The 24,425-nt window shown below is 36.1% G+C and overlaps 1 protein-coding gene across 1 annotated transcript in view; it reads left to right on the forward strand.

Annotated features, from left to right (window-relative positions):
* LOC140155112 (E3 ubiquitin-protein ligase TRIM33-like) overlaps positions 1-21,586 on the forward strand; it is a 79,179-nt gene extending 57,593 nt beyond the window's left edge. The window contains exons 3-10 of the mRNA XM_072177815.1: positions 4,155-4,334; positions 5,108-6,139; positions 6,642-6,780; positions 8,250-8,455; positions 12,479-12,605; positions 13,129-13,203; positions 13,909-14,064; positions 14,865-21,586. Of these exons, the coding sequence (XP_072033916.1) occupies positions 4,155-4,334; positions 5,108-6,139; positions 6,642-6,780; positions 8,250-8,455; positions 12,479-12,605; positions 13,129-13,203; positions 13,909-14,064; positions 14,865-15,089 (2,140 nt within the window). The 3' untranslated portion in view covers positions 15,090-21,586. The remainder of the gene's footprint in view (positions 1-4,154; positions 4,335-5,107; positions 6,140-6,641; positions 6,781-8,249; positions 8,456-12,478; positions 12,606-13,128; positions 13,204-13,908; positions 14,065-14,864) is intronic.
* Positions 21,587-24,425: the final 2,839 nt, after the last annotated feature.

Raw genomic sequence — 24,425 nt, forward strand, 5'->3', positions numbered from 1 at the left:
ACCAACTACTTTAACATATATATAACAAAAGATGTCTTGTAATCACTTGCATTGTTGTTTTAAACGCAACCAAATAGCAGTTATGTGCCGTGAGAACCTAAATACGGACTGGTCGTCAGCCATTTTCAAGGGGGTCTATTTTCCCAACAGGGTGTCTCTTGATACTCAATCTTTGTAATTGTTTTAACAGTAACTAGTTTAACATATCTATAAACAAAGGCTGTCATGTATTTACTTCCAATGTTGTTTTAAACTCAACCAGATATGGCAACTTGTGCCGTGAGTACTCCTAATGGTCGTCAGCCATTTTAAAGCAATTTATGGGGGATTTTCCCAATAGAGTATCCAATCCATTGATACTCAATCTTTGCAATTGCATTAAAAGCAACTGAACTAGTTTTTAAAACATAACAAAACTGTTCTGTATTCACATTCATTGTTCTCACCCAACTAACATAGTCTGTGCTGACTGTCAGACTGTGGGAATAGTTAATTTTATAATTTGCTGCAATTTATAAAAAGGATGTTGACTTTCTCATGGCTGTCAGGAAACTGGTGTTGATGCTCAGATACAACTTGCAAAAGGAACTGCAACTGGTATGGTCTTTATCGTGTTGAACTCCTGCACCAGTGCCACTCCATGCTCTACATTAACGTTATCACCTTAATGTTTGTAATGATTTCCAGTTCCACCCCCTCAAGAAAGTCATCACCATGATCACGGCTGGTCCAAGTTTCAGCTGATAATACCCAACTTCTCCAAGAGTCTTCTGGTATTCTGTGTGACAAAGTCTTCCAGTCGACTATCTGAAATTAGCCGTGCAGCAACTTTGATGCGCTTGTGCGTTTCATTCTCACCCTCCCCATTTTGCATTGATTTTACCATTTCACATTTTGTGGCCACTGGAGCGATGGGATAGAAGAACCAAGGCTGCTCTAGAAAGATACCACAGGTGGAGACTTTACTTGGCAGATGTTGCCTATAGAGACATTTGCAGGCTGTCTTGTTGCTGTTAATGCCAATTACAAAGAGATTGAAGAATTAAGAGATCCACTCTATTTTGAAAATAGACCCCTAGCCTAAATAAAATTGTTCAAAATGGCTGACGACCATGTATAAATCACAGCATACACAAACTACCATATCTGGTTGAGAATAAAACAACAATGAAAGTGAATACAGGACATCTTTTGTTATATACATGTTAAGTTATTTGCTGTTAATGCAATTACCAAGATTGAGTATCAAGAGGCACTCTATTTTGAAAATAGGCCCCCCTTATAGTTGCTCGAAAATGGCTGACAACCGGCCATATTTTAATACTCACAGCACAAACTACCATTATTGGTTGAGAATAAAACAACAATGGAAGTGAATATAAGACATCTTTTGCTATCTAGATATGTTTACTGTTTGCTGTTAATGGAATTACAAAGATTCAGTATCAAGAGACACTCTATTTTGAAAATAAACTCCTTATAAAAGTTGCTCGAAAATGGCTGTTGACAGGTATTTAGGAGTACTCACGGCACAAACTACCATATTTAGTTGAGTTTAAAAAATCAATGGAAGTGAATACAAGACATCTTTTGTTATACACATGTTAAACTAGTTACTGTTAATGCAATTACAAAGATTGAGTATCAAGAGACACTCTATTGTTTATATTAGACCCCCTTACAAATGCTTGAAAATGGCCGAGGACCGGTATTTAGGAGTATTCGCAGCACGAAGTGCCATATCTGGTTGAGTTTAAAACAACAATGGAAGTAAATACAAGGCACCCTTTGTTATATATATGTTAAACTAGTTACTGTTAATGCATTCAGAAAGATTGAATATCAAGAGACACTCTATTTTGAAAATATACTCCCCTAAAATTGCTCAAAAATGTCCGATGACCAATAATCACGACAGGGGTCACCATATTGGAGGCTCTTGGGCTACCAGTAAATATTGTCCGATCTTCCTGAAAATTTTACAGAATAAGTTTTTCATCCAACTGAACCATTCTAAGGGGTAGGAGCATGGAATTTCAGACTTTTGTAAAATAAGAACCACCCTATTATAGGTGGAAGGAAGTCAGGAAGGAAATTGTGATGACCAAAATCTGGAGATGGTCATGTTCATGACTACTCCCGGTACAGCACTCATTTTTTGGGATTTAAAAAATATTCTCCTGTTTTGCCAAATTAAATATAGCCCAATCCAAATCCATTAGTTGGAACATTGGCAATTAAAATCAATTTTTCTAAAAATTTGGAATTTTTTTGGGGGAAAATATATGCATGTTTTCTTACAATTGCAGTTACAAAATTCAAAGAGTTGATGCAAGTGTATTGCATTCAGTATAGGCTAAGCTCACAATCAGTATAGGCTAAGCTCACAATCTTACTATTTTGTAATTTTTATAAAATCTTGTTGAGTAAAAATGTGTTCGCTAATTTTGAGAGTGCATAGACTGAATTAGTCTTTGTACAAGTCTTTCAGCTTGATTGTCACATCATACAAAAAACACCCTAAAAATACATGTTTTTTGCCCTCATACCAAAAATTGACCAAAATTGAAATTTTACTATTATTACCAGATAGGTCCAACTAAGGATTAGGATTGAGCTATGTTTCATAAGACAAACAGGAGAGTTTTTTTTAATCCCCCCAAATAAGTGAAAAATTGGGAAAAGTATTGACTACATCTATAGTATGTGTGAATAGTAGACTTTCATCTGTTTTTAGTGACAAAAATCGTACTACTCATACAGCATATTGGATGTAGAGTCTGTACCAAAGCACCCTTCAACAGTGAACTGAAACAAGATCACTCACGGGAAATGGCTTGTAGGACTTCCTCTTTGTCTCATGGGGGCCTCGTTAGTACTTGTATGTTGCCCCCATGGCTGACAGGAAGGAAGGAAAGTGAAACAGGAAGGAAGCTAACCAGACTGAAAGGAAGGAATGAAAGAATTAAAGGAAATAAGATTAAGATGCCATTTTGTTTAAAGGGCACGTTGAGCACAATTGCTAGCCCTGTGTGTACTATTAAATTTGTGCTACTACTGTACGTGTACATGTATTCAACAGTGTATATGCTGTTATTTTGTGGATGCATATTTTTTGCCCACATTTGTAAAGGTGCTCAAGCTCTTTATTAAATATGGATAGCATTTGAACCTTAAAATATATGGATTTTTTTCAAATCTTTGTATAAATGTTTTCATGTTGACTTACAGATATAGGAAAATGAATCTGACAGTGAAATTTGATTTTGAGAAATAAAATCAAATAATGCTTGTAGTGTATGGGGAAATGTGTTCCTCTCAAATTCATTGAAAACAATTTTTGCTGAAGTATTGCATGCATGTCTTATTTATTATTAGGCATATGTGCTGGGTTTTTTTATATTATAAATAGCCAGGGGTACATGTATATCCATCAGCCTGAACTTGACCAAATCAGAAATGTGATGTGATCAAGCAAAATGAGTTTGTGACTAAAAAGCTGATGTATGATGAAAAGAAGTGTCCAATATTTTTGTTATATTGGGCCTTTCAAGTTCTCAGTTTTGGTTTCTCTATTGTTCATTGTTCAAGGTATTGGAGTTTACAGTTTTAGAAAGCTGGATAAAGCTTCCACAGTCAAAATGTTCTGATTAGGATTTATACATTACATTATAGTTTGGCATCAACATTTAATTTAGGTTTGTGGTCTGACAAAAATGTAAAAACTATTTACAAGGAAACTGAAAACACTTCCAAGTTTTCTGTTAGTAATAAAGGGGCAAAGCCAAAAGTATTGATAAAAACTCTCACAGAGAGTTTAGTTATGATAATGAGAAACCATGTGACCAAAACTGAAACTAAAACAGGAACTTGCAAAGGCTATTGTGATCATTATTTTCTGTAGCATGTAAACATTCTATTTCAGGGAATATATGGGGCCTAAATCTAATTTTGATATGTCTCTCAGATTACTGTAGCCTTGATGGGCAAGAATATGAAATGGAAAAGAAATTTTGCTCAGATCTGACTTGTTTTGTTTGTTTGATATCATCAAAATGTAATGACAAGTATTGTCAAGTGAAATTCTACTAAGTGGTAGTCTTCACAAACTTCAAATAACATCTATGTGATTGTTTTCTTTTGTTTTTGACCAGGTATCAATTCATCTCAGAAGCTGCTATAAGACAGAAGGCTGCAATGAAAGTACTGCTAAACAAACTGCAAGAGAAACACAGCTATGTCATCCAGACACGCAAACATATCAGGGATAAGAAGCTGGAATTGATCAAAAATGAACAGAAAGTCACGCAGGAAATCAAGACCCTGGTCTACAAGTAAGTTGAAACAGAGCAGTCTGTTCGCTAAGTTGTCTTTATCTGTAAACATAAAAAGGAGGGGAAAATAGGCATTATCTTTCAATTTAGATTTTTGTTTTAAAAACAGCACAACTGTGACACAACATCCAATGGGGTAAAAAACAAATAAATACACAAAGTTTTGTGTAACAAAACATTTTGAAAAGACAAAACTTTTCTTTATCAAGGGAGAGAGACCAGCTCTATGTATAGTGTAGAGACCATCTCTTTTTAACTTTTAATTTACCCTTTTGTTAGTGTGATGCACTTGTATCCTTTTGGATCCATCCTTTGGTTCCCTGCTGGTCAGTTAGAATAGAATTTTCCAGATTTTAAATTTTGAATTGTTTGTAAAAGTACAGTATCACTTGGAACAAAGGAATCTTTAGTTATTGTTATAGTGTAGACCCTATGTAATAAACAAACCAGAACGGTATAGCAATTGAAATGGCAGCCATATTAGGGGACGGGTCTCAAATGGGAGAGGGACGTGTCTCTAGATTGACTCCACAACCATTCATACCTGCCACATGTTTTGTGCAATTCGTCATGTAGGCTGTCTGGAAAACAGAATTTTATTGAAATGATGATGAGTCTGTCACAAGTGATGTTGTATTGCATCCTCTATTAATTGAACTTAGAGTGGAATTTGTACAGTATGTAAATAAGTATGAGAAAAAAAATGTATTGAATAATGCCATCATTGCCAGTTCAAACACATTAAACTTTATTTATGTGTTGTTTACTTTCAGACTGGTTACAGAAATCAACAACAGAGGCAAGCGACTGATAACAGAATTGTCCACAGCTTGCGAAGCAAGACGTAAAGTCTTTGATCAACAGATGCAGGAAATTGAGCGCCTAGAACGAACCATTCAGCATTGCTATAAATTCACCGAGCAAGCCGCTGCATCAGATAACGACTCTGCTCTTCTCTGTAGCCGTAAACTCATAGTCCAACAACTGGTTTTGTTATTAAGAACAATGTGTACTAGACAGCCCGTAGCAGGCCTTGACATACGTTTCTTGAGAAACGAACAGAACATGATGAATTTGGTAGGACGTCTTGGCATGCTTGTCATCCGAGATCCGTTAAATAAGAACAATCCGAGTCAGCAGGCTGCTGCTGCAGCAGCTGCGCAGGCACTCGCTGCGGCTCAAGGGAGATCTGGAATGCAGAATTTGAGCCCTAGTCAACAACAGGCTATAATTAAAGAACAGCAACAGAGAATCAATCTCCATCAGCTGATGATGAGGCGGCAAAATAGTGAAAGTGGAAATGTGCAACAGGCAAATGGTCCACAAATGTACTTACAAGCGGCTCCTCAGATGGATGGAACACAAGTACTGAGGCATATAAATGGTCCTCAGATAAGGCCTACAAATGGGCCACAAGGAGGACCAACATTCACGAGTCGTGCATCCTCATATACCAGTTCGCCTAATTCAGGCATGATTCAGTTATCACCAACACCACCAAATCAGGTCCTTGTACGTCCGGTATCCCACCCCAATATGATACCACCTTCCAGTCAGCATGGGCCACGCCCGTCTAGTATACCGCAAATGATGATGCAGAGAACAGGGTCTGGAGAAATCATCTTAAGTGGAAGTTCTACTCCCAGTTCACCACCCATTATAAGCCCACCAAGTGATGTAGAGGTGATTAAGGTGAAAGATGAACCAAAGACACCAATGGATGAGAGGCCAAGTTGTAGCATGGCAGGTCGGCTTATTCCTGGTTTAGAGGGTGATCGACAGAAAACTACTGGCTCAGTTCATAGGTAAATTTGAAAACAGAATGTTATTTAGCCCAAGGGAGTGTGAGTTTTGAAAAGAAGAATTGGTAGATTTTGTTGTAAGGTATCGTAACAAGTGATGAAGAGAATGTAGTTTATATTTGAATACAAGTAATCATGTTTCATTTTGTTAGCTGCATTTTATCGTATGTGGAATGTTCCAGAGTATTATTTCACCAGTTCATTACCTAAACTAGACTGGTCCGTATGCCTTCCTTGAGGCATTAAAGTTGAACCAAATGTTGAGATTTTCTCAGAAACTGCTCATTTTGCTGGAATCTATTATGCTAGTTGGATTCCTTGCGTCGTTTCCTCTCTGAAAATATATACTTTATACTTCTCATCACTTCATTTAGAGATGCAATAAAAAACAATATCTAAATTACTGCCTCAAGGAACGTATATGGACTATAGAATTCAATTTTGTTTTGAAAACACACACACACACTTTGAGAAGAGAATCACAATCACCTTTTATTTTTTGCAGCGAGCCCCATCAAAGACCCACTTCGATACCAACCAGTGAGGGTGGTGGTAGTACCAAGAGTGAGGGAGCACAGCCTCAGGATAAATCTAATCCTAATAGTGCTAAACAAGAACCACTGCCTATCCAAATATCATGTGTGGTAAGTATGTACACTTACAAGTAGTCACCAGCTATGCAGTTTGCTGTGTGTCCCCATTTACATGGTTTCATCTTGTGATACCATGTAGGGAGAGTATAGCCTAATGGTTAGGGTACTTTCCTTGGGTGCATGAGGTCCTGGGTTTAATTCTCGGCAGTTGAGATATGAGATTTGCTGGGGTATTGACTTGGGTGAAAATAGTCTTAAATTAATTGGCATTAATTAAATTCAGACTACCGCTTTCTTCTGGTACATTTAGAATTGGATAAACGAACCGTGAAAGTACACTATCTGTCGGAGGGGACATTAAGCCGTTGGTTTCGTGCACAGAGACCCATATGCCTGTACATCGTTTCAAAAAGAGTAGGGTGTTAACTCTTGACTATACCAATCCATCCTGGTGCTGTTTACAGATATTCCCTTGACACACACCCACCCCCCACTCACCCCAGCACACACTTGAACACAAGCACAGATACAAACCAAGTCTGTAATAATTAAAAATTCAGGATGTAAATTACACGAAGGGCCTGATCACATAACAACATATGCAGAGTTGTAGCTAGAGAATTTTTAGTGCCGGGTGGTATTTCAGGGAATTTTTAGTGAAATTGACAATTCTATTGAAAATTGCCCAAATTGGGCCAAATTCTATATGATTTTGCAATTTTTGACACTTGAGTACTGGGTGCTAGAGCTTAAATTGTTTATTAGTGGTGGGCCCTAAATCCGAGTGCCGGACTCTGCCGCCCGCCGTAGCTATATCCCTGAACATATGCCACATGATGAAAATACTCTGTAGTGAACTTGATAAACATTGAAGCATCAAGACCCATTAACAAAGCAATGTGTATGTGGCTATAATTTGTGAAGAGTTAGACTTTTTTCCAGCAAAATAACCTACATGTTAGTGTCAATAAAAATGCTGCACACAATATCTCTTCAATGTCAAGTGGTTTCTACATTGTAGACTTGTTTGCATGAATATAATGTAGTTTGGTGTGTGATGTAATATAATACTAATAGGACTTAGGCCAAGTCTAATGCAAACTGGCCACATGCAATACGAGGGTTGAGAGCCAGAAAGCCTCAACTCACAATCACCTGCTCCCACAAAAGGAGCATAAAGTCGCCAGGGCACTATCAAAGATAAAGTCCATTAATCAGGATAAAATTCAACAGAAAACAAAATACATTGTGGAGGAAATATTGATTTTTGAAGACCAAAGCAATGAGCCAACTTTATGCTCATTTTGTGAGAGCTGGTCACAGTGGGTTCTGAACCATCGAATAGTTAACATGTTCATGTTAGGTGATTTGGTACTATATGTGTGTTGCTAGGCCTGAGTCTACCTCATATTTCAAATTCATAGTATCCTAGTACACCAAATTAATCGCCTTAGTGTGAACATATTCCAAGATTACTGCAAATGTTGACATGTAAATTTCAAATTTTATACTCTCTACAGTTTGGAGGGACAAATGGCACCAATGAAACTGGAGGCAAAGGTGAACACCAGATGGCGCTGTACAATACCTACGAGCCTGTGAACCAGGATCCCAATGAAGATTGGTGTGCCTGTTGTCATAATGGAGGAGAACTGTTATGCTGTGACAGCTGCCCAAGGGTCTATCACTTGAACTGCCATATACCAGTGCTAACTGCTACTCCAACGTAAGTTGAGCTATTAATATTTGTGACAGTCCACCACAAACGAGACCAGAAGTTGGCCCTTCGTAAAGTTGAGAGTTTGACAGATTTGGAAAGATCATACCTGAAGATTCAAAATGACACATCAACCAATTTTGTATGATATCCTGATATTAAGTTACGTTTCAACAAAATTTTGCAGAGCACAACAATGAGAAAACTGAACTTAAAAGTTATCAAAACGCTGTTATTTCTGTTGAAACCAGCTCCATAAAATGTTGATTTTAATTATTTTTAGTTTTTGTATAGATGTGTAACTTTGCAGCTGTATAAGAGAAGTATAAAATATTTTGAATCTGTGAAAATCTTAATTTTTCTGAAAATATGAAATTTTTGGATATTTTGCACTGTAGCTCAAAATCACATTTGCCGACTTCTGGGCTTATTTGTGGTGGATGGCCACATTTATTATAATGTCTTGTGTTAAGGGCTGGGGTATGAACGTTTGGACAGTATTTATTGTGGGACATTAGAGCACATCAGACATATCAAATTGCATTCTGAATACGGAGAATGTCCTTCTGATATCAAATAATTTTGATTTTTGAAATTCGCAATTTAATACACATTTTATGGCAAATCATTAAAATTGATATTTTTGATATTTAACAGTACTTGAAGTAAACTTTATAAATCTGATGATTTATACTTAAAGTGTATGTAGGTGGGATGAAAAGCCGACGATCAATTGAAAATTTTGACCTTTCGTATTGAAGATATGGATTTTATTCCCAAAACACCAAAAAAAATTAGGTCGCTTTCCTCCCTGCTACATACACTTTAAGAATATGTCATTAGATTTATATAATTTACTTCGAGGACTGTTATATATCAAAAATGTGAAAAATATCAAATTTTTATAATTTGTCATAAAATTTGTATTATATTGTGATTTTCAAAAATGAAAATTATTTGATATCAGAAAGACATGCTTCATATTCAGAATGCAATTCGATAGGTCTGAGGTGCTCTCATGTCCCACAAAAAATACTGTCGAAACGCAATAAACGCTCATTTTAGATCCCTTAACGGGTTAGGCCATTTTAAATCGACTTTCGAAAAGTTTTTTGATACATTCATTGATATCTCAAAAAGTAAAAATCGCAGTTTAACAAATAACGGTTCAAATGAAAGCCATTATTGGGGGCTAATTGTTGTATCACTATGAAAGGCCTGACACCAATATAAACACTTGTTTCGGTGACCCAAGTTCATGGTCATTTCTGCTCACGCACTTTTTTACAGATGGCCTGGAATTTCATATATCGGTTTCAGCGATTGCCCGAAAAAGGTGGTATGTTTTTGAAAAGCGTTTCCGCTTGGAATGTAGATAGTTATTGTTGCTATTACTCTTCGCGATTTTAATTTATGCCCTCTTAAGCCGACAATTTTCAATGCATTTTACACAATAGATACGTCGCTTGCATAAATACCGCTATTTTTAACAGTATCGTTTTTGTTAACCAACATACCATCCAAATTAGTTCTCAAGACTTTGATGAAACCATAGATACCAAATCGGACTGCATGTGATGAACAGATTTTAAACTAGAATCAAAAGAACCAGCGTAGGCCCTCTCAAAATGTACTTTTTTAAATATCGCGTTGTGATAAAAATGACTGCCTTTTCCTTGTTTTTTATAACAAGGAAAAGCTTTACTTACCTCAAACTTCTCAAGTAGCGTTGTCTCAATGTCCGTTACTGGTTGGTATTATTCAGATTAAGCGATTTTCATGATTTAGGCCTACTTAGCCTACATTTGACCAACTATTTGCTCACACCGTGTACGAATATATTCCAAATATGGCGCTGCATTCAGTATCACACTAACGACAAGGTTATACTAAGATGTGTAAGACTTTCTGACGCTATATTCACGGTTTTTCTAATGGCTGTTCAAACTTATGACAAATTTGGCTGGTTTGCGTTGTTCAATACCATTTCACCCTGATGTGACAGTGACGTCACATCCGGGGTCACGTAAGTATTAAGCTGGTTTCATACTACCCTGCCGCTTGCAATGAGCGGCGTGGCGCTACGCATTGCAGACAATCGGACACAATCAAGGCTTGTCATTGGTTGAAACGCTCTGCCGCTTGCCGCAGCGGCAAGCGGCAGGAAAGTATGCTGGGGGCATTATACAAATTTTATTAGGCGCAGCATCACTCGCTGGAGTTTGATGGCGCTGGTGTACATACGCACCACTTAAAGACACCACATAGATGCGAGAGCGAAACAGCTGTTCACAACGCGTGGACATCACTGCCACATCGGGGTGAAAAATGGTATTGGTAATAGATGACTATGAAACCTCAAATCGCCCCTCGATAAAGGTTGGCAATTGAAGCAGGCCTCAGTTTAGCGAACTTTGTCTAGTTTAATGCGATGCGAGTGCAAACGCCGCCGGACTGTGAAGGTTTCTGGATACCGAATATGGGTTTAGATTAGGCCTATATCATGTCCTCTAGGCCATATAATTTATTTTTGGAAAGGAAAGTCTAATCTCGGAGCCTATTCAATTGAGAAGGGACTGGATTTTGTCATAATAATATAAAAATTAATACTTGTCGTCCATAACAAGAAAGAATGCCTCACGATTTTTTTTTATATCCTGCCATAGTATTTTAATTGATTAAACTGAACATGAAGCTATATCTTTACTAGCTTCATGCAGTAATTTGCAGACCCGCCCGGCCTTCTACATGTAGTGAGTACCACATTAGATTGTGTTTACAAGAAATAATAAGCGCTGCCTCCTCGAAATTTCTTATGCCAGCAGCTTTGATGATTAAATATTATCTACAACTCCACACCTGTGTTCAAGGCCTTTCTTTTATCTATTGACCTCAAAAGAAAGGATTAGAATTATCAGAATACCGTCCCTGACCCCTTTCCACACATTAATAATGAGTCGGTAAGGAACGTGCTACCGTTATACTTCAACGAGTAATGTATGGCCACTACACAGTTCAATGGCCTTATTGTGATCTGGCGAGGCGTTTTAAAAGCACGGTCCCTGACTGCGTGGTCATATTTCCGGACAAGGAACAATATATTCCAATTGCCTGTCAATGACGTCACATGTAATCCCAGTCTATAGTGTGATTAGAACATTATAGGCTGGTGGTCACTATAATACGATCAGTACGAAAAGTCCAATGCGATTTTTAATGTATTTTCTAAAATTAAAAGAACCACTTTTTAGCGGGAATTTTTGTAAGTTACACAGCTGAAGTTGTGAAAGGGTTGAAAGACTACAATATTACGGCATAAACAAGAATTTCTTTGTTTGGTCGTTATTCCTATAGGCTCATCCCTTAAATTATCTAATCCATCTACATTGGAATGTCATCATGAAGATGTGTTAGTCATATTGCTGATAAGCTGAACTCTCTTCTTTGGGGAAAAATAACATTCTCTGCAAAGCTTTAATTAAGCTTTTCCAAGGTCAGGAACACTGATGAAATAATTGTCACTTCAAAAAAATCATGGGAGAGTGGTGGAAGATTCTCACTTACATTGTTTAATTAAGATTTTCCCAGGTCAGGAACACACTAATGAAATAAATGTCACTTCAAAAAAAGGAAGGGAGAGTGGGGAAAATTCTCACTTACATTGTTTAATTAAACTTTTCCCAGGTCAGGAACGCTGATGAAATAAATGTCACAAAATGAGGGGAGAGTGGGAAAGATATACACCAATATTGAATCAAACAGGCCATAGATAAAATGACTGAGATAAATAGCCTCACAGGATGATCTCCATCATTACATTATGTTATATAGAACACAATAATCAGTCTTCAAATGTAACTCGAATGGTAATTATTCTGTATTTACAGAATCCTAGTGTGACACATTTTTTTTTTCAAATCATATTTCATCCATTTTTAATCAAGATTAAAGATGCTATAAATGTACCATCTCACCTTGATCAATATTTGAACCAATATAATCAATCTTTAATTTGTCTTCTTTTCCTCCTAGTGACAGTGATGCATGGTGTTGTACGATGTGTGTTGATCTTGAGAATGATCCTGCTGAGGCTTCATCTGATAATGGCAATGAAAGGAAGAGAAGAGTTAGCTCAGGCTTGACTAACGTGGAAAGAAAGGTATGTCTCTGTAATATTCAATATAATATTTAAAATATTTCAAGTTTGTAAACCAGTAACACTATCAAGGTAGGTGGGACCACAGAAAAAGCTCAACTGTGTAATCCCCATAGGGAAACACAAAAATTTGAACACCAGAAACAAGCTAAGTTGCACCAAATTAGAAACTGACATGGTTCTGTATTAGTGTAGATGCGCAACCTTTCTCCTGTAATTATGCAAATGACTATTTTTAAGTTTGCTTTTGAACTGGAATGAGATATTGTTGGACCAATAGAAAAATGCAGTTATCGTAACCAGCCAATCAGATAATTCATGACCTGGTCCAATCAGGCCAATGGGACAACACTTGATATTACACAAATAGTCTACAGTGTGATATCAGAAATAATAATTGAAAAGTTAGCATTAGGATTGGAAATTATTTCCTGGTAGGAATGCACTAGACCTAGATATTTTATTTTGAATTAAGAACCATGTAATTATAATGACAGTTGTCTGCTTGTTTTGGTTTATTCTACAGAAATGTGAGAAGATAGGGCTAGAGATATTCTGTCTTGACCAGAGTGTACCATTCCACAAACCTGTTAGTAAAGCAGTAAGTAGACCTCTCCATATATCTGTCCTTGAATCACAATTTCGTCAGCCTGCTACACTAATTGCCTAAGTCATTTTTTGTAATTTTGAGAACAAAGAACAAAATGTTGTTCATGCATGCATCAGTTACATAATCACCCTAATTATTTTGGATTATTCACTTTCATTTGTATCATCATTTGTTCTTGTGCAAAGATTGGTGAATAAATATGTTTAAATGCATGCTTGACAAATAATGACTTAGGCAATTAGAGTAGCAGGCTGACGATATACGTATCAACATATTATATATTTTTATCCCCATGGCTTTAGCCATTAAGGAGGGAATTAAGCCATAGGAGGATGTTGCGATAGTGTATTCCTTCTGTATGCATGTTCGTATGTGTACTTGAATCTCCGTTCCATTTTTGTTAAGTTCCCCCTCTTATTCTCATACCTAGTTAATGGTGACTCTCTTAATCACACATGGAAAGATGCATGTTTCTAATTCACCATGAATGCTTACACCATATGTGCTTATCCCAATCCTGTGGTTCTCACCCCTAGCCTGGAAATGAGCAAGTATTGGGCCTACTTGCTGTATTTTAGTCTTAATTTACACAGATTATTAAAGTAACTGCCTGCCATAAAGTGAGCCATAAATAAAGTACTTATTCTTCAGAAAAAAATAATAATGACTGATTTGTGTCTTCTCTACTCCCTGCAGCATGTGCCCGATTACTATAAAGTGGTATCTCAACCAATGCAACTGTCGACAATCAAATCCAAACTGCAACCAGTGCATTTCAACCACTATCAGAATGTAGAAGAATTTGTTACTGATATGAGACTCATGTTCAGCAATTGTTATCTCTATAATGGGGTAAGTGATCTGATATTATGTAGATAAAGCATTGATTATTTGAGACTGTTTTGTCAAGATCGGATACACACTGATTAAGTTTGAGTCATTTGATCCGGAATGTCTGGTTTGATCTTTCAGCGTTATTTCTCCATTTCGAGTAACTTTTTGCTGTCTCAATGTTAGCACTTCAGATATTCAATGCAGAATTACATTATAATTCACAGATTGTTCACTTTTTCCGGCCAGTGTTTGATCCCACCATGGCCAGATAAGAGAGGTTGGCCTGTGCTCAAAATATTCTGGCTAGCAACAAACTTGGAAAGATTAGTCAGGTGTCATTGCAGAACATAGTTATGGTCTTTCTAAATGCTTCAGTGCATGAAATTGAGCTCTCTAAGCATTAAAAACATGTTTTTCTATGAAGATCACATGTCGGGATAATAGAGGGATCCGTATAAAAGAGGGCCAGAAAAGGGAGGTATGATATAAATGCATCAACCTGCCCGAAAAAATGAATCAATCCTATGTGACGTGAACTTGTGTGAAAGCATTGCGCTTAGTACACAGAGTGCCATTATACACAATCAATGCACTCAGCATACATTTCTAACTGCTTTTCTGATTGGCTGCTTTGATATTGGAGTGTATGAACATTGCATATCTGATGAAAAAGGCATGCTCAGTGATCCAAATTTTTTTTCCAGGTAACAATGTACATACAAAATTAATTAAATCCAACCTAAGTATGGAGAGTTCCATTAACTTTAATGTGCTGTCATATTTATATAGTTCCTTCTGTTCCTTTGATTTCTTATTAGGAAATGTCAGAAATGGGTAAAATTGGCAAGGCGGTGGAAGAGCATTTCAACCAGCTATTGCAGAAATACTTTCCAAACGATCAATACCACCTACAGACCGGTAGGGTCACTCTCTTACTCTCGGACTCGGAAAGATCTGATGCCAGTACCTCAGAAGAGCGCCCTCCTCAAAATAAACGAAAGCGAAAGCCTGAGGATATAATGCACTATCCACCTCAACAGTAACATCTTGGGTATTAGAGTTCTGTGTATTGTAGTGGGTATTATGAAAGGCCTTGGAGAAACAGAACTGCCATAGATTCACGTTGTATTTATGCAAGTGCCTTCTTTGATAGACATGAATTCAAACCATTTTCATTTTAACCTCATCAAAAGATAAAATCATACATAGCCTTACCTTTGTATTGCTTGTATTACCTATTTATTATGTAACTAGATATTAGGACTTGATACTTTGGTTGCCTCGAAGTAGGACTTTCTGGTTCTGTCAAAGGCATTAATGTTTGCCTGTCCCAGGAGCACTGGGACTGCCTCCTACTTCAAGGAGAACAGAGTGTAGTACATTTATCTTAAATAATTTTAAATATTTAGAGAAACAATATGAAGCTGTAGACGTGGATTTAAGTTACGCATGATTGCCAATTAACATGTGTATGCCACACTCAATAAACTTTAAAATAAATCACTAAAATGAATAATATGAAAATTAAATAAAAATAGGTAAGTAAACTAAGGTAGTGACAAAAGGCGTTTGATACCTATTGTGTAGTAACTAGTAGAGGAGGTATGTGTACTGCCGTAATAAGCAAATGCCAAGTAGTACAGGACATTGTAGAATTTTCTAGTACCTACACATTCCTCATCAGGTTCAAAAATACAAATCTTTCAGAGATGTCAGCGTGAGGAGCTCCTGCAAAAGCCATGTTGTTTAAATTATCCTACCAATAATTTTGAAACATACAGAGGACAGAAATTTCAGGAATGGAGATGAGACGATATTGACTCTTTGCACGGTCTTCTAAAAAGTTCTACCCCAAAGTGTGATGTATGTGCGTATTTCTTACGCATGATTAATTACCACATACGCTTTGTAAAAGCTTCTGGCTTGTTGCTAGAAAAGCTTGGAAAACAAAAATGTACTTTTTATAATCTTGCCTTTTTAGGGAGAACCTCATTTTGGGAGCAAGATGTTGTGTCCGTGCAAAGGGTCAATATTGTGGACTTCACCCACCCCTGAAGTGGAAATACTTAGTTCTGGATCTTGGCTCTTTATTTATTAAATTTGGTTAGTGGATTGGATGGGTATATCCTAATGTAAGCAATTGTGTTAATTAACACTATAAAATTGAATTGAGATGAATGTGCATAGAAAGGTGAAAGCTGTCATGCAAAGATTTAACCAAGGCATCAAAATGTTTCTTGATTTATGCAAATGTTTGAAGCTTCCTTAAACTGTGTTGCATACCATCACCATTTGTCCCATACCAATAAGAGCTTCAATCAGCTGTGTTGCATAACATTACAATTTGTCCCGTACCAATAAGAGCTTCATTTAACTGTGTTGCATAACTTTGCCATTTGTCCCATACCAATAAGAGCTTCATTCAACTGTTACATAACATTACAATTTGTCCCGTACCAATAAGAGCTTATTCAGCTGTGATGCATAACTTTGCCATTTGTCCCATACCAATAAGAGCTTCATTTAACTGTTACATAACATTACAATTTGTCCTGTACCAATAAGTGCTTATTCAGCTGTGTTGCATAACTTTGTCATTTGTTCCATACCAATAAGAGCTTCATTCAACTGTTGCATAACATTGCCATTTGTCCTATACAAATAAGAGCTTCATTCAGCTTTGTTGCATAACATCACCAAAAAGAGCTTCATTCAAATGTGTTGCATAACATCACCATTTGTCCCATATCAATAAGAGCATAATTGAAGTGTGTTGCATATTATCACCATTTGTCCCGTACCAATGAGAATTCATTCAACTTATAGTATGTTGCATCACGTGAATGACGATAAAAAAATTCTTTGTACAACATGCAAAAATAAACAACTTTAGTAGGGATGTCATCACGACACAAGGATTATACCCATGTTGGGTACTTCTCATGATGACCTCTGATGCATTTACTGAAGGGAACGTACCCAATATAAGTGACAATAATTTGCTGTAGTTGTGCAGTTATTATTACTAAAGGTATGAAATGAGTAACTAAAACTGGTATTAATAATTCATAAAATTGTGATTTTTCGGTTTATATTGGAATTTCATCTGATTGGCAAAAATATGCCATAATTTTTCCCTTTTGTAAGGTACAATAGAACCGAGCTGCAGCACCAGTATTAAAGAGTTTGATGACCTCTATTATAAAGGGTAGCAACATGTTTTGACTCGGGAAACTTACGATAGGGGTTTTGTTTGATAGTAATACATGTTATATTTGACAACTGCTCATCTTTCTGACACCCAGTTGAAATGTCACCCATTCCAACAATACAAGAATATGTTACATGATACCAAACGAAAAAGGTATTTATGTAAGAAATTACGACATGGAATCGATTCACTAAGAGTTACGATGGATTGTAAATTCTAAACGGGTAAAAATCCTAAGTCCCAATGGATTAAAAAGTTTAAGTTACAATTTTTTCCCTATTTCAAATTTGGTTTGAAGGACACAAGACTCAAAACTAAATTTGAAACTCATTTCCCAATGCAAATAGAAATGTTCTACAATGAACATTAAAATTCCAACTTGCACCCCCCCCCCTATTTTTTTAAGCTTCTAGCTTAATTTGTGCCATTTTAACACTTTTCAGTCATAAATGTTTTGTATTTCTATTTAATTGGTATTGTACAAAGTGTACAGAATTAACCCTACCACCAAGATGTGTAATGTAATTCCTGCTAGTCAGTAGGATGCGTTGCCATGTTAACACAACAAAGTAGCTGCCTCATGTACAAAACTGCAATTTCATGATTAGTTGGTGCCCTTTTGAAATCATTTATAGATGTAGTATACCATAAAAACTTGATAGTTAGCATATGTGCTTACTATCGAGCGCTTTTGAAAACATGAAATTGTACCAAAGTCTGGTGCTTTGCCAACTGAGCTAATGGCATTGAGACAAACATTTGCAGGTTTACTTGTTCGTATATAGCCTTTACACTTTTGTGGATTGGGCTCTTCATGTTTGCATGTCTTAAAAGTGCTCAATAAAAATGCATATATGCTAACTATCAAGTTTTTACGGTAGTGCTTGACCAATGAATAGAATTTGATACGTATTCAAATTCATGTGGTTTTTAGATCCAGTAATATGAAACAGTAAGATTTGTTGCTCATGATATCTAAAAAACACAACAATGTTGTCAAAGATACAATTACTGACACTCTGTGTTCAAGTTAATTGAACTCATGATAATCATTTGTAAAGTGATGCCCCAGGAGGGACTTATATAGAGAACAATTTACCCAAGCAGTAGAAATTGATACAAGCTTTACATGGGCAGCTTTTTTGCAACTTTCTTGTGCTAACATGACAACATAGTTTTGATGTATATTTTGACATAATGTTTATGAACCAGGCATCGAAACAATTTTGTTCCACTGCCTTAATAGCCATCTTAATTTAATAGTTTGTCTTAAAGCCCATGCGCATAAGTAAAATTGCCTGCTATTTGCGTGTTATTCCTGCTGGGAAATAATCTACCACACAAGAATCTCACTTCTGACATCGTCAGACGTACAAATAGCAGAAGTTGTAAATCTCAATAACACTTATCTTGACTATGTCAGTGAAATTAGGTGTGCATATTGCCTGGCCAATTCTGGAAAAAAAACACCTGCATTCTATATTAGGTTTTGAATTTGGGAAAGGCTTTGAAACCCCTTTGAAACAAGCTATTAAATAAAGATAGCCTTAAATTATATAGATTATGTTGTATTGTGTAGTAACTATGCACAAGTTTATACTTTGTTTGGTTTATAATTTGCGAAGACTCAAACATTGAGATATAGCATCATCAGAATGGTGTGTGCACACAACACCTATACTAGTTGCGCATTGTGCAATGTGTAACTGGTGTGCATATGTGAATTTACCCCAGCGTGAGTGAGGACTTAATTATTGTGTCTAGAGTAAAAAAAAAGCAAATAAATTTTGCCAATTATAATCCAAATAAAGTATTTGGACTTGAAATAAAAGAAAGGATTAATTTCCAGGGGAAACATTGACAAATTTCCTTCAAGCAAGTAATGTTTTTTAATATAATGTAAATTAGCACAAGTTATGTGAAATGTAAAATATATATAGATTCCAGAATATCCTCTTTTACTACCATTTTATCCTGTTAAAAAATACAAAAACTATTGTTACTTTGAACAAAAATGTTATCATTATGAGAATTGATTGATGGGAAAGATGTCAATGCATGATGGAGTATTTCAGAGTAAAGTTGTAATTTTCTGCATTTATGCTTTTTAAGTCAAAGTAGTCATTTTTATATTCAAAAGTAGACTACTTGACATTACATTTGTACCATTTTGAGCATAAATATGACCAATATTGTCTCTGTGTATTATACATGTATCTTTGCTGTTCATATATAGCTGTGTTGGAACAGCATATATGTTATTTTCATATAACTTTTGTACCTGTTCAGTGTTAAACAAGTATTGTAAGTGTAACTTGTGTCATTGTGTAATGGAAATATGGATTTCATTATCAGTTGGTACAAGGGTCATTCAAAAAAGTTCTAGCACAAGCCTCATAACTTTAATATAAAATAAATTGTTCAGTGCTTTGTGAAACACATGAAGTGGGGCACCTACAAATTAGGGCAGACTAGTTTTGATACTTTTTACAGATTTTTGTGGATGAATTTTGGAAACTAAACAGGATTTTATGTATTGGACATTGTTGGAAATTCTTTAACATGAAAATTGATGCTTTTGAAAAGTAGCATATAAAGAAATGTTGGCAATAATCAAAAGACTCATCATTTCAAATAACCAAGCTTGGCATCTGATATAACTGGATTCCGGGAACTGGAATGTCTGATGACTTCCCAGTCAGGTTTTGTATTTCAGCAGTGTTCTATGTACGTTATCATTGAAAAGTGTGAAGTCAAAAGTCAAGACATCACTTCCTTTTTCCTTTTTTTTCTTTTTTTTTGCTACTTTGAAATTACATTCAAATTAGATTGCTTGGTTATCTAAAGATTGCTACCCCATGAAAGGTTTGAAATGCCTGCATATACCGAATCAAGGTTTACACAGATATAAGTAAAAAGTAAAAAGTAACAAGATCCAAATTCATAATTCCGATTAGTATCAGAAATGTGATATATGAATGAAAGCCAGCCATTTACGAAAATAATATGAATTGTGGCAGGACTTGTTGAATGACCCATGTACATTGCCATTTTGATGATGAGTATCAACTTGTACGTATCAATGACATTGCTACTACATGGTAGACTTAGCATTGGGATTATTATGTCAATTTTATTTTGATTGAATACAATGTGTTTGTATTGTGTGATCAGTGTGACTGAGTGTGTTTCTACTCTTATTTAATGAATTCAAACATTGTTATTTCAGTGTTTATAGGCAGGCGATATTGTACAGACAAAACAGGCAGACAGCGTGTGTTTAAACTTCAAACAAAGTTGTGATTTACTGGGAGTTCGAGCCATCCACCATACATACGGTGTGAGATTTATTTTTGCCTTGTAACTTCAAGAACACATGTGCATTTTAGTCAGTTTACAGTATTTTTGTATTTTTCAGAGTAGTTAATGAATTTTGAATTCAGTTTAAAATCAAATTGGCATTTTTATTTTTCAGTATTCAGCAGAAAGATTGCTTTCAAAATAATTTATTAAGAAGTAATTTTATATTGCATTTGCATTTATCCGTACTGACGCGAGTATCCCACCCCCAAATTTTTGAAAAATTTCAGAAATTGTAAAAAAAAAATGTTCACCCAAAAATGGGGTGGGACTATACTCGAGTCAGTACGGTATTTACTTGTTTTACAAGACTAATTAAATTACACATAGAAATTTAACTTAAAGAGGAAGCCCCACCAGAGCAGTTCTTCTGGGGTGAACCAAACCTGTCTGGTTATCAAATTAATCAGTGACAAGGTTATCTCTGATTTTGACAGGTTGATGCAATAACATTAAAGCATCAATTAGCACCTGTCAATTGTCTGATTTTTTGCACTGCACAAAGAACATTTTGTTGGTGTTATTCTGGATAAACATATGTGTTGTCAGAGGTGCATGAGCCTCATTTTAAAAGCTGACATGATGCAAGACACTTTACTTTAAAAGATTAAGAATATGGACTATTTGCCCTGATGCCTCTTAGCCTAAAACCGTAACACTAATACTGATCTCTTGGAATGCTGGCTGTTATTCTAAAAGTGATGAATTATCAATCAGTCATGATGCATTTTGTCATCTAGTTAAGATAGTATAAGCCTTTAAGGTTAGTTACTTAACAATACTCAATTAATTATTAACCCTAACACTGGACCCTGCTTTTTGGGATCGGAAGTCAAAGAAGATCCGAAAAAGTCTAGGAGAAGAAGAATTTTTGACTTGGCACCCCCGGGATTCGAACCTTTGACCCCTCGCATGCCAAGCACACGATCATGGACCGGTAGCTACACGGGTTGTTGCTGCCCGCCAGCAATTCCGTCTTGCGATATAACACTTGGGGTGATTGCGTCATCGCAGACCCTGGGATTCATGCATGCGCAGATTTTTTCATCGTAAGATTTTGTAAGATTTTTGGGTGTTAGGGTTAATAAATGTTTGAAAGAAGTGTGACAAATAGTGAAAAATTTAAAGCAATGTTACCTGAAGAAGAATCTGAAATTATTTCTAATGTGAATTACATCAGTTTATAAAACTGAATGATTTGAAATTGTAGATATAAATGGCGCCATGCCCGTACAAGTCAAATAATGTCCATCATTTTGAGAGCAGAGTATATGAGCCAACTCCTTACCTTTTAGTTGAATATAGTGTACAATACATGTATATATTTATTATTTTGTTCCTGTTTTGATAACAGCATGGTTTATTTAGTACTTTTAATTTACTCCTATTAATACATTTATAAAATATGCATGTTCATACATGCCAGTATCAGTTTTCAGTTCATAATTGAAAATGTTTTAATTTGAGATGAAAGTAACTTTTTTTTCCACTTTTATTTATTTGCCTAATGAATTGCTCAATAAATCATTCCACATCAGTTTATCTACCATAATTTGTAGAAATATTAGTTAAATGCATTCTTTGATTTGTCACATTGTAATTTCTGTGTGCATCTATGATGTAAATTTATAATCCATTTAGTATTTGCAACCCAATGACAAAGTCCACATAATTAATTTTAACACAATAAGAGGTTGTTACAATGTACCATGAAAGTTACAGTCTATAAAGAACCTATGCATAATTTCTATAGCCTATTTGGCTTCTGCAAGGCAGTTATGTCAGTGCGTACTTCAGTGGGCGCAGTATTAAATTGTGTGCTGCGACGCAAAAAGCTGGCATGTTTTACACCTGTGATGATGAAGGCAGTGCCTCTGTTCACACGCAAAGTAACTGCGACAAAATACTGACATCACTACCTTCAGGAAGACAAGTGAACAATACAAGGTCTGTAATGTATACCCTGTATTGTAGTTGGGATGAAGTTTGAGCCAGAAAGTTTTGATCAATGAATTTAATGACAATTGTAATTTCTGTTCAACTTGGCTTCTATCACAGCACAATAATATGCTGGTTATGGAATCAAGGGTGGGTGGTGCACCACTGGTGACAAATACAACAACACACTTCTACTCCAAGATTGATGTTTGACCAACATATGTCATGATGTAATTATATTATTTGAAATAAATCTTATAAAATTGATAACAAAAAATAGATATGGAATTGTGTTTTTCCTATAAATAATAAATGTGATACAATACCTGTAAACAAGTGTTGGTGTATGTGGAATTATTTATATTTATTATATCACTCACACATCAATCCCAGGCAGTTAATTGTGCTTTATACTGTCCCAATGATAGATACCTGGAATGATATTTCTCAATATTTTATTACCCTTCTCATCCTACACTCCTCGAAAGAATTAAAGGATCAGTTGAATATAATCAGCATTTTTGAAAACATTGGATAATTTTTATGATGATAATATTATTGATAATTGTGCTTGATTGTGCACATCACCTGTTACATCACCTGTCCCCTAAGCTGCAGACAAAATTCACTCATTACAAATATCATCCATCACCCACATTGTGAGGGGAGGGAGGAAAATGGAGGCCAAAATATCGATTTTCACCACGGTCAAGGTCAAGTCACATATTGGGGTGGGTTTGTGTATGTGGGGGTGTGTGTGGGTCTATACGTCACATTAGTGGGTATAAGATGCCATCAATGTATCCCCGGGGGTGGGGAAAGTCATTAATGTAACCGTACAAAAGATGACCACCCGGCCCCTCGTTTTTCTGAGGGTAGGGGTCTTAATCGTGATCATTAAATGGTACAGAATGACAGAACATATAGAGAATTCATTTATGCATTACGTTGCACTAGTAAGGGAGCTCAATTATGACCCTCAGATACTAGTATGCGAGGAGAGGACCGGGAGATCATCTTTTGTGCGGTTACATTAATGACTTTCCTCACCCCCGGGATACATTGAGTGCATCTTATACCCACTAATGTGACGTATAGATCCAAACACACATCACATACACAAACCCATCAAAATTTTAGCTTCCATTTTCCACCTCCCCCCAAGTTGTGGGTGATAGCTGATATTTGTAATGAGTGAATTTTGTTTACAACTTAAGAACAAGTTATGTAATGAAAGATCAAGCACAATTATCAATACTATTATCATCATATCCAATGTTTTCAAAACTGCTGATTATATTCAACTGATCCTTTAATTCTTGGAGTATATTCTCTGCTCTGTAACATAGTCTACTGCAACTGCCCCGACTTGGGGCGGGCGGCAGTGGGTTGATTGCTTTGGTCCCGTGAATCCTCCTTCTCCAGCTGCAGATACTGTCATAAAAGGATTTTTCTGCTTCTAAAAAATGATGACTTAAAATACGTAGGTTAAATATCTCAAAGAATGTATCAGGCACAGGCCAGCTGACCAGAAGATATCAATAACCAGCATCCATATTAGTAGCATGATTACGAAAAACTACAAACAAATGTCCAAATACTAGATCAAAGGTAGCTGGGCAGACCTCCTCTTCTGACTCTATGACGGGCCAGCGGGAACATGGCACACCATCACAGACTGTTGGTCCCGATATGTCTCGTCTACCTACCTTCAAACCACTTGTAGTATCCACCTACAATGTGCGTACGCTACACCAACAAGGAAAAACCCACCAACTATTTATGGGTTGTAGCGATACAGGCGTCGACATTGTTGGTGTGCAAGAACAACATCTTATTACATCATCCCCCACTAAAGAATTATGGTCAG

The sequence above is a fragment of the Amphiura filiformis genome, chromosome 6, assembly GCF_039555335.1.
Source record: "Amphiura filiformis chromosome 6, Afil_fr2py, whole genome shotgun sequence".
Taxonomy (NCBI): Eukaryota; Metazoa; Echinodermata; class Ophiuroidea; order Amphilepidida; family Amphiuridae; genus Amphiura; species Amphiura filiformis.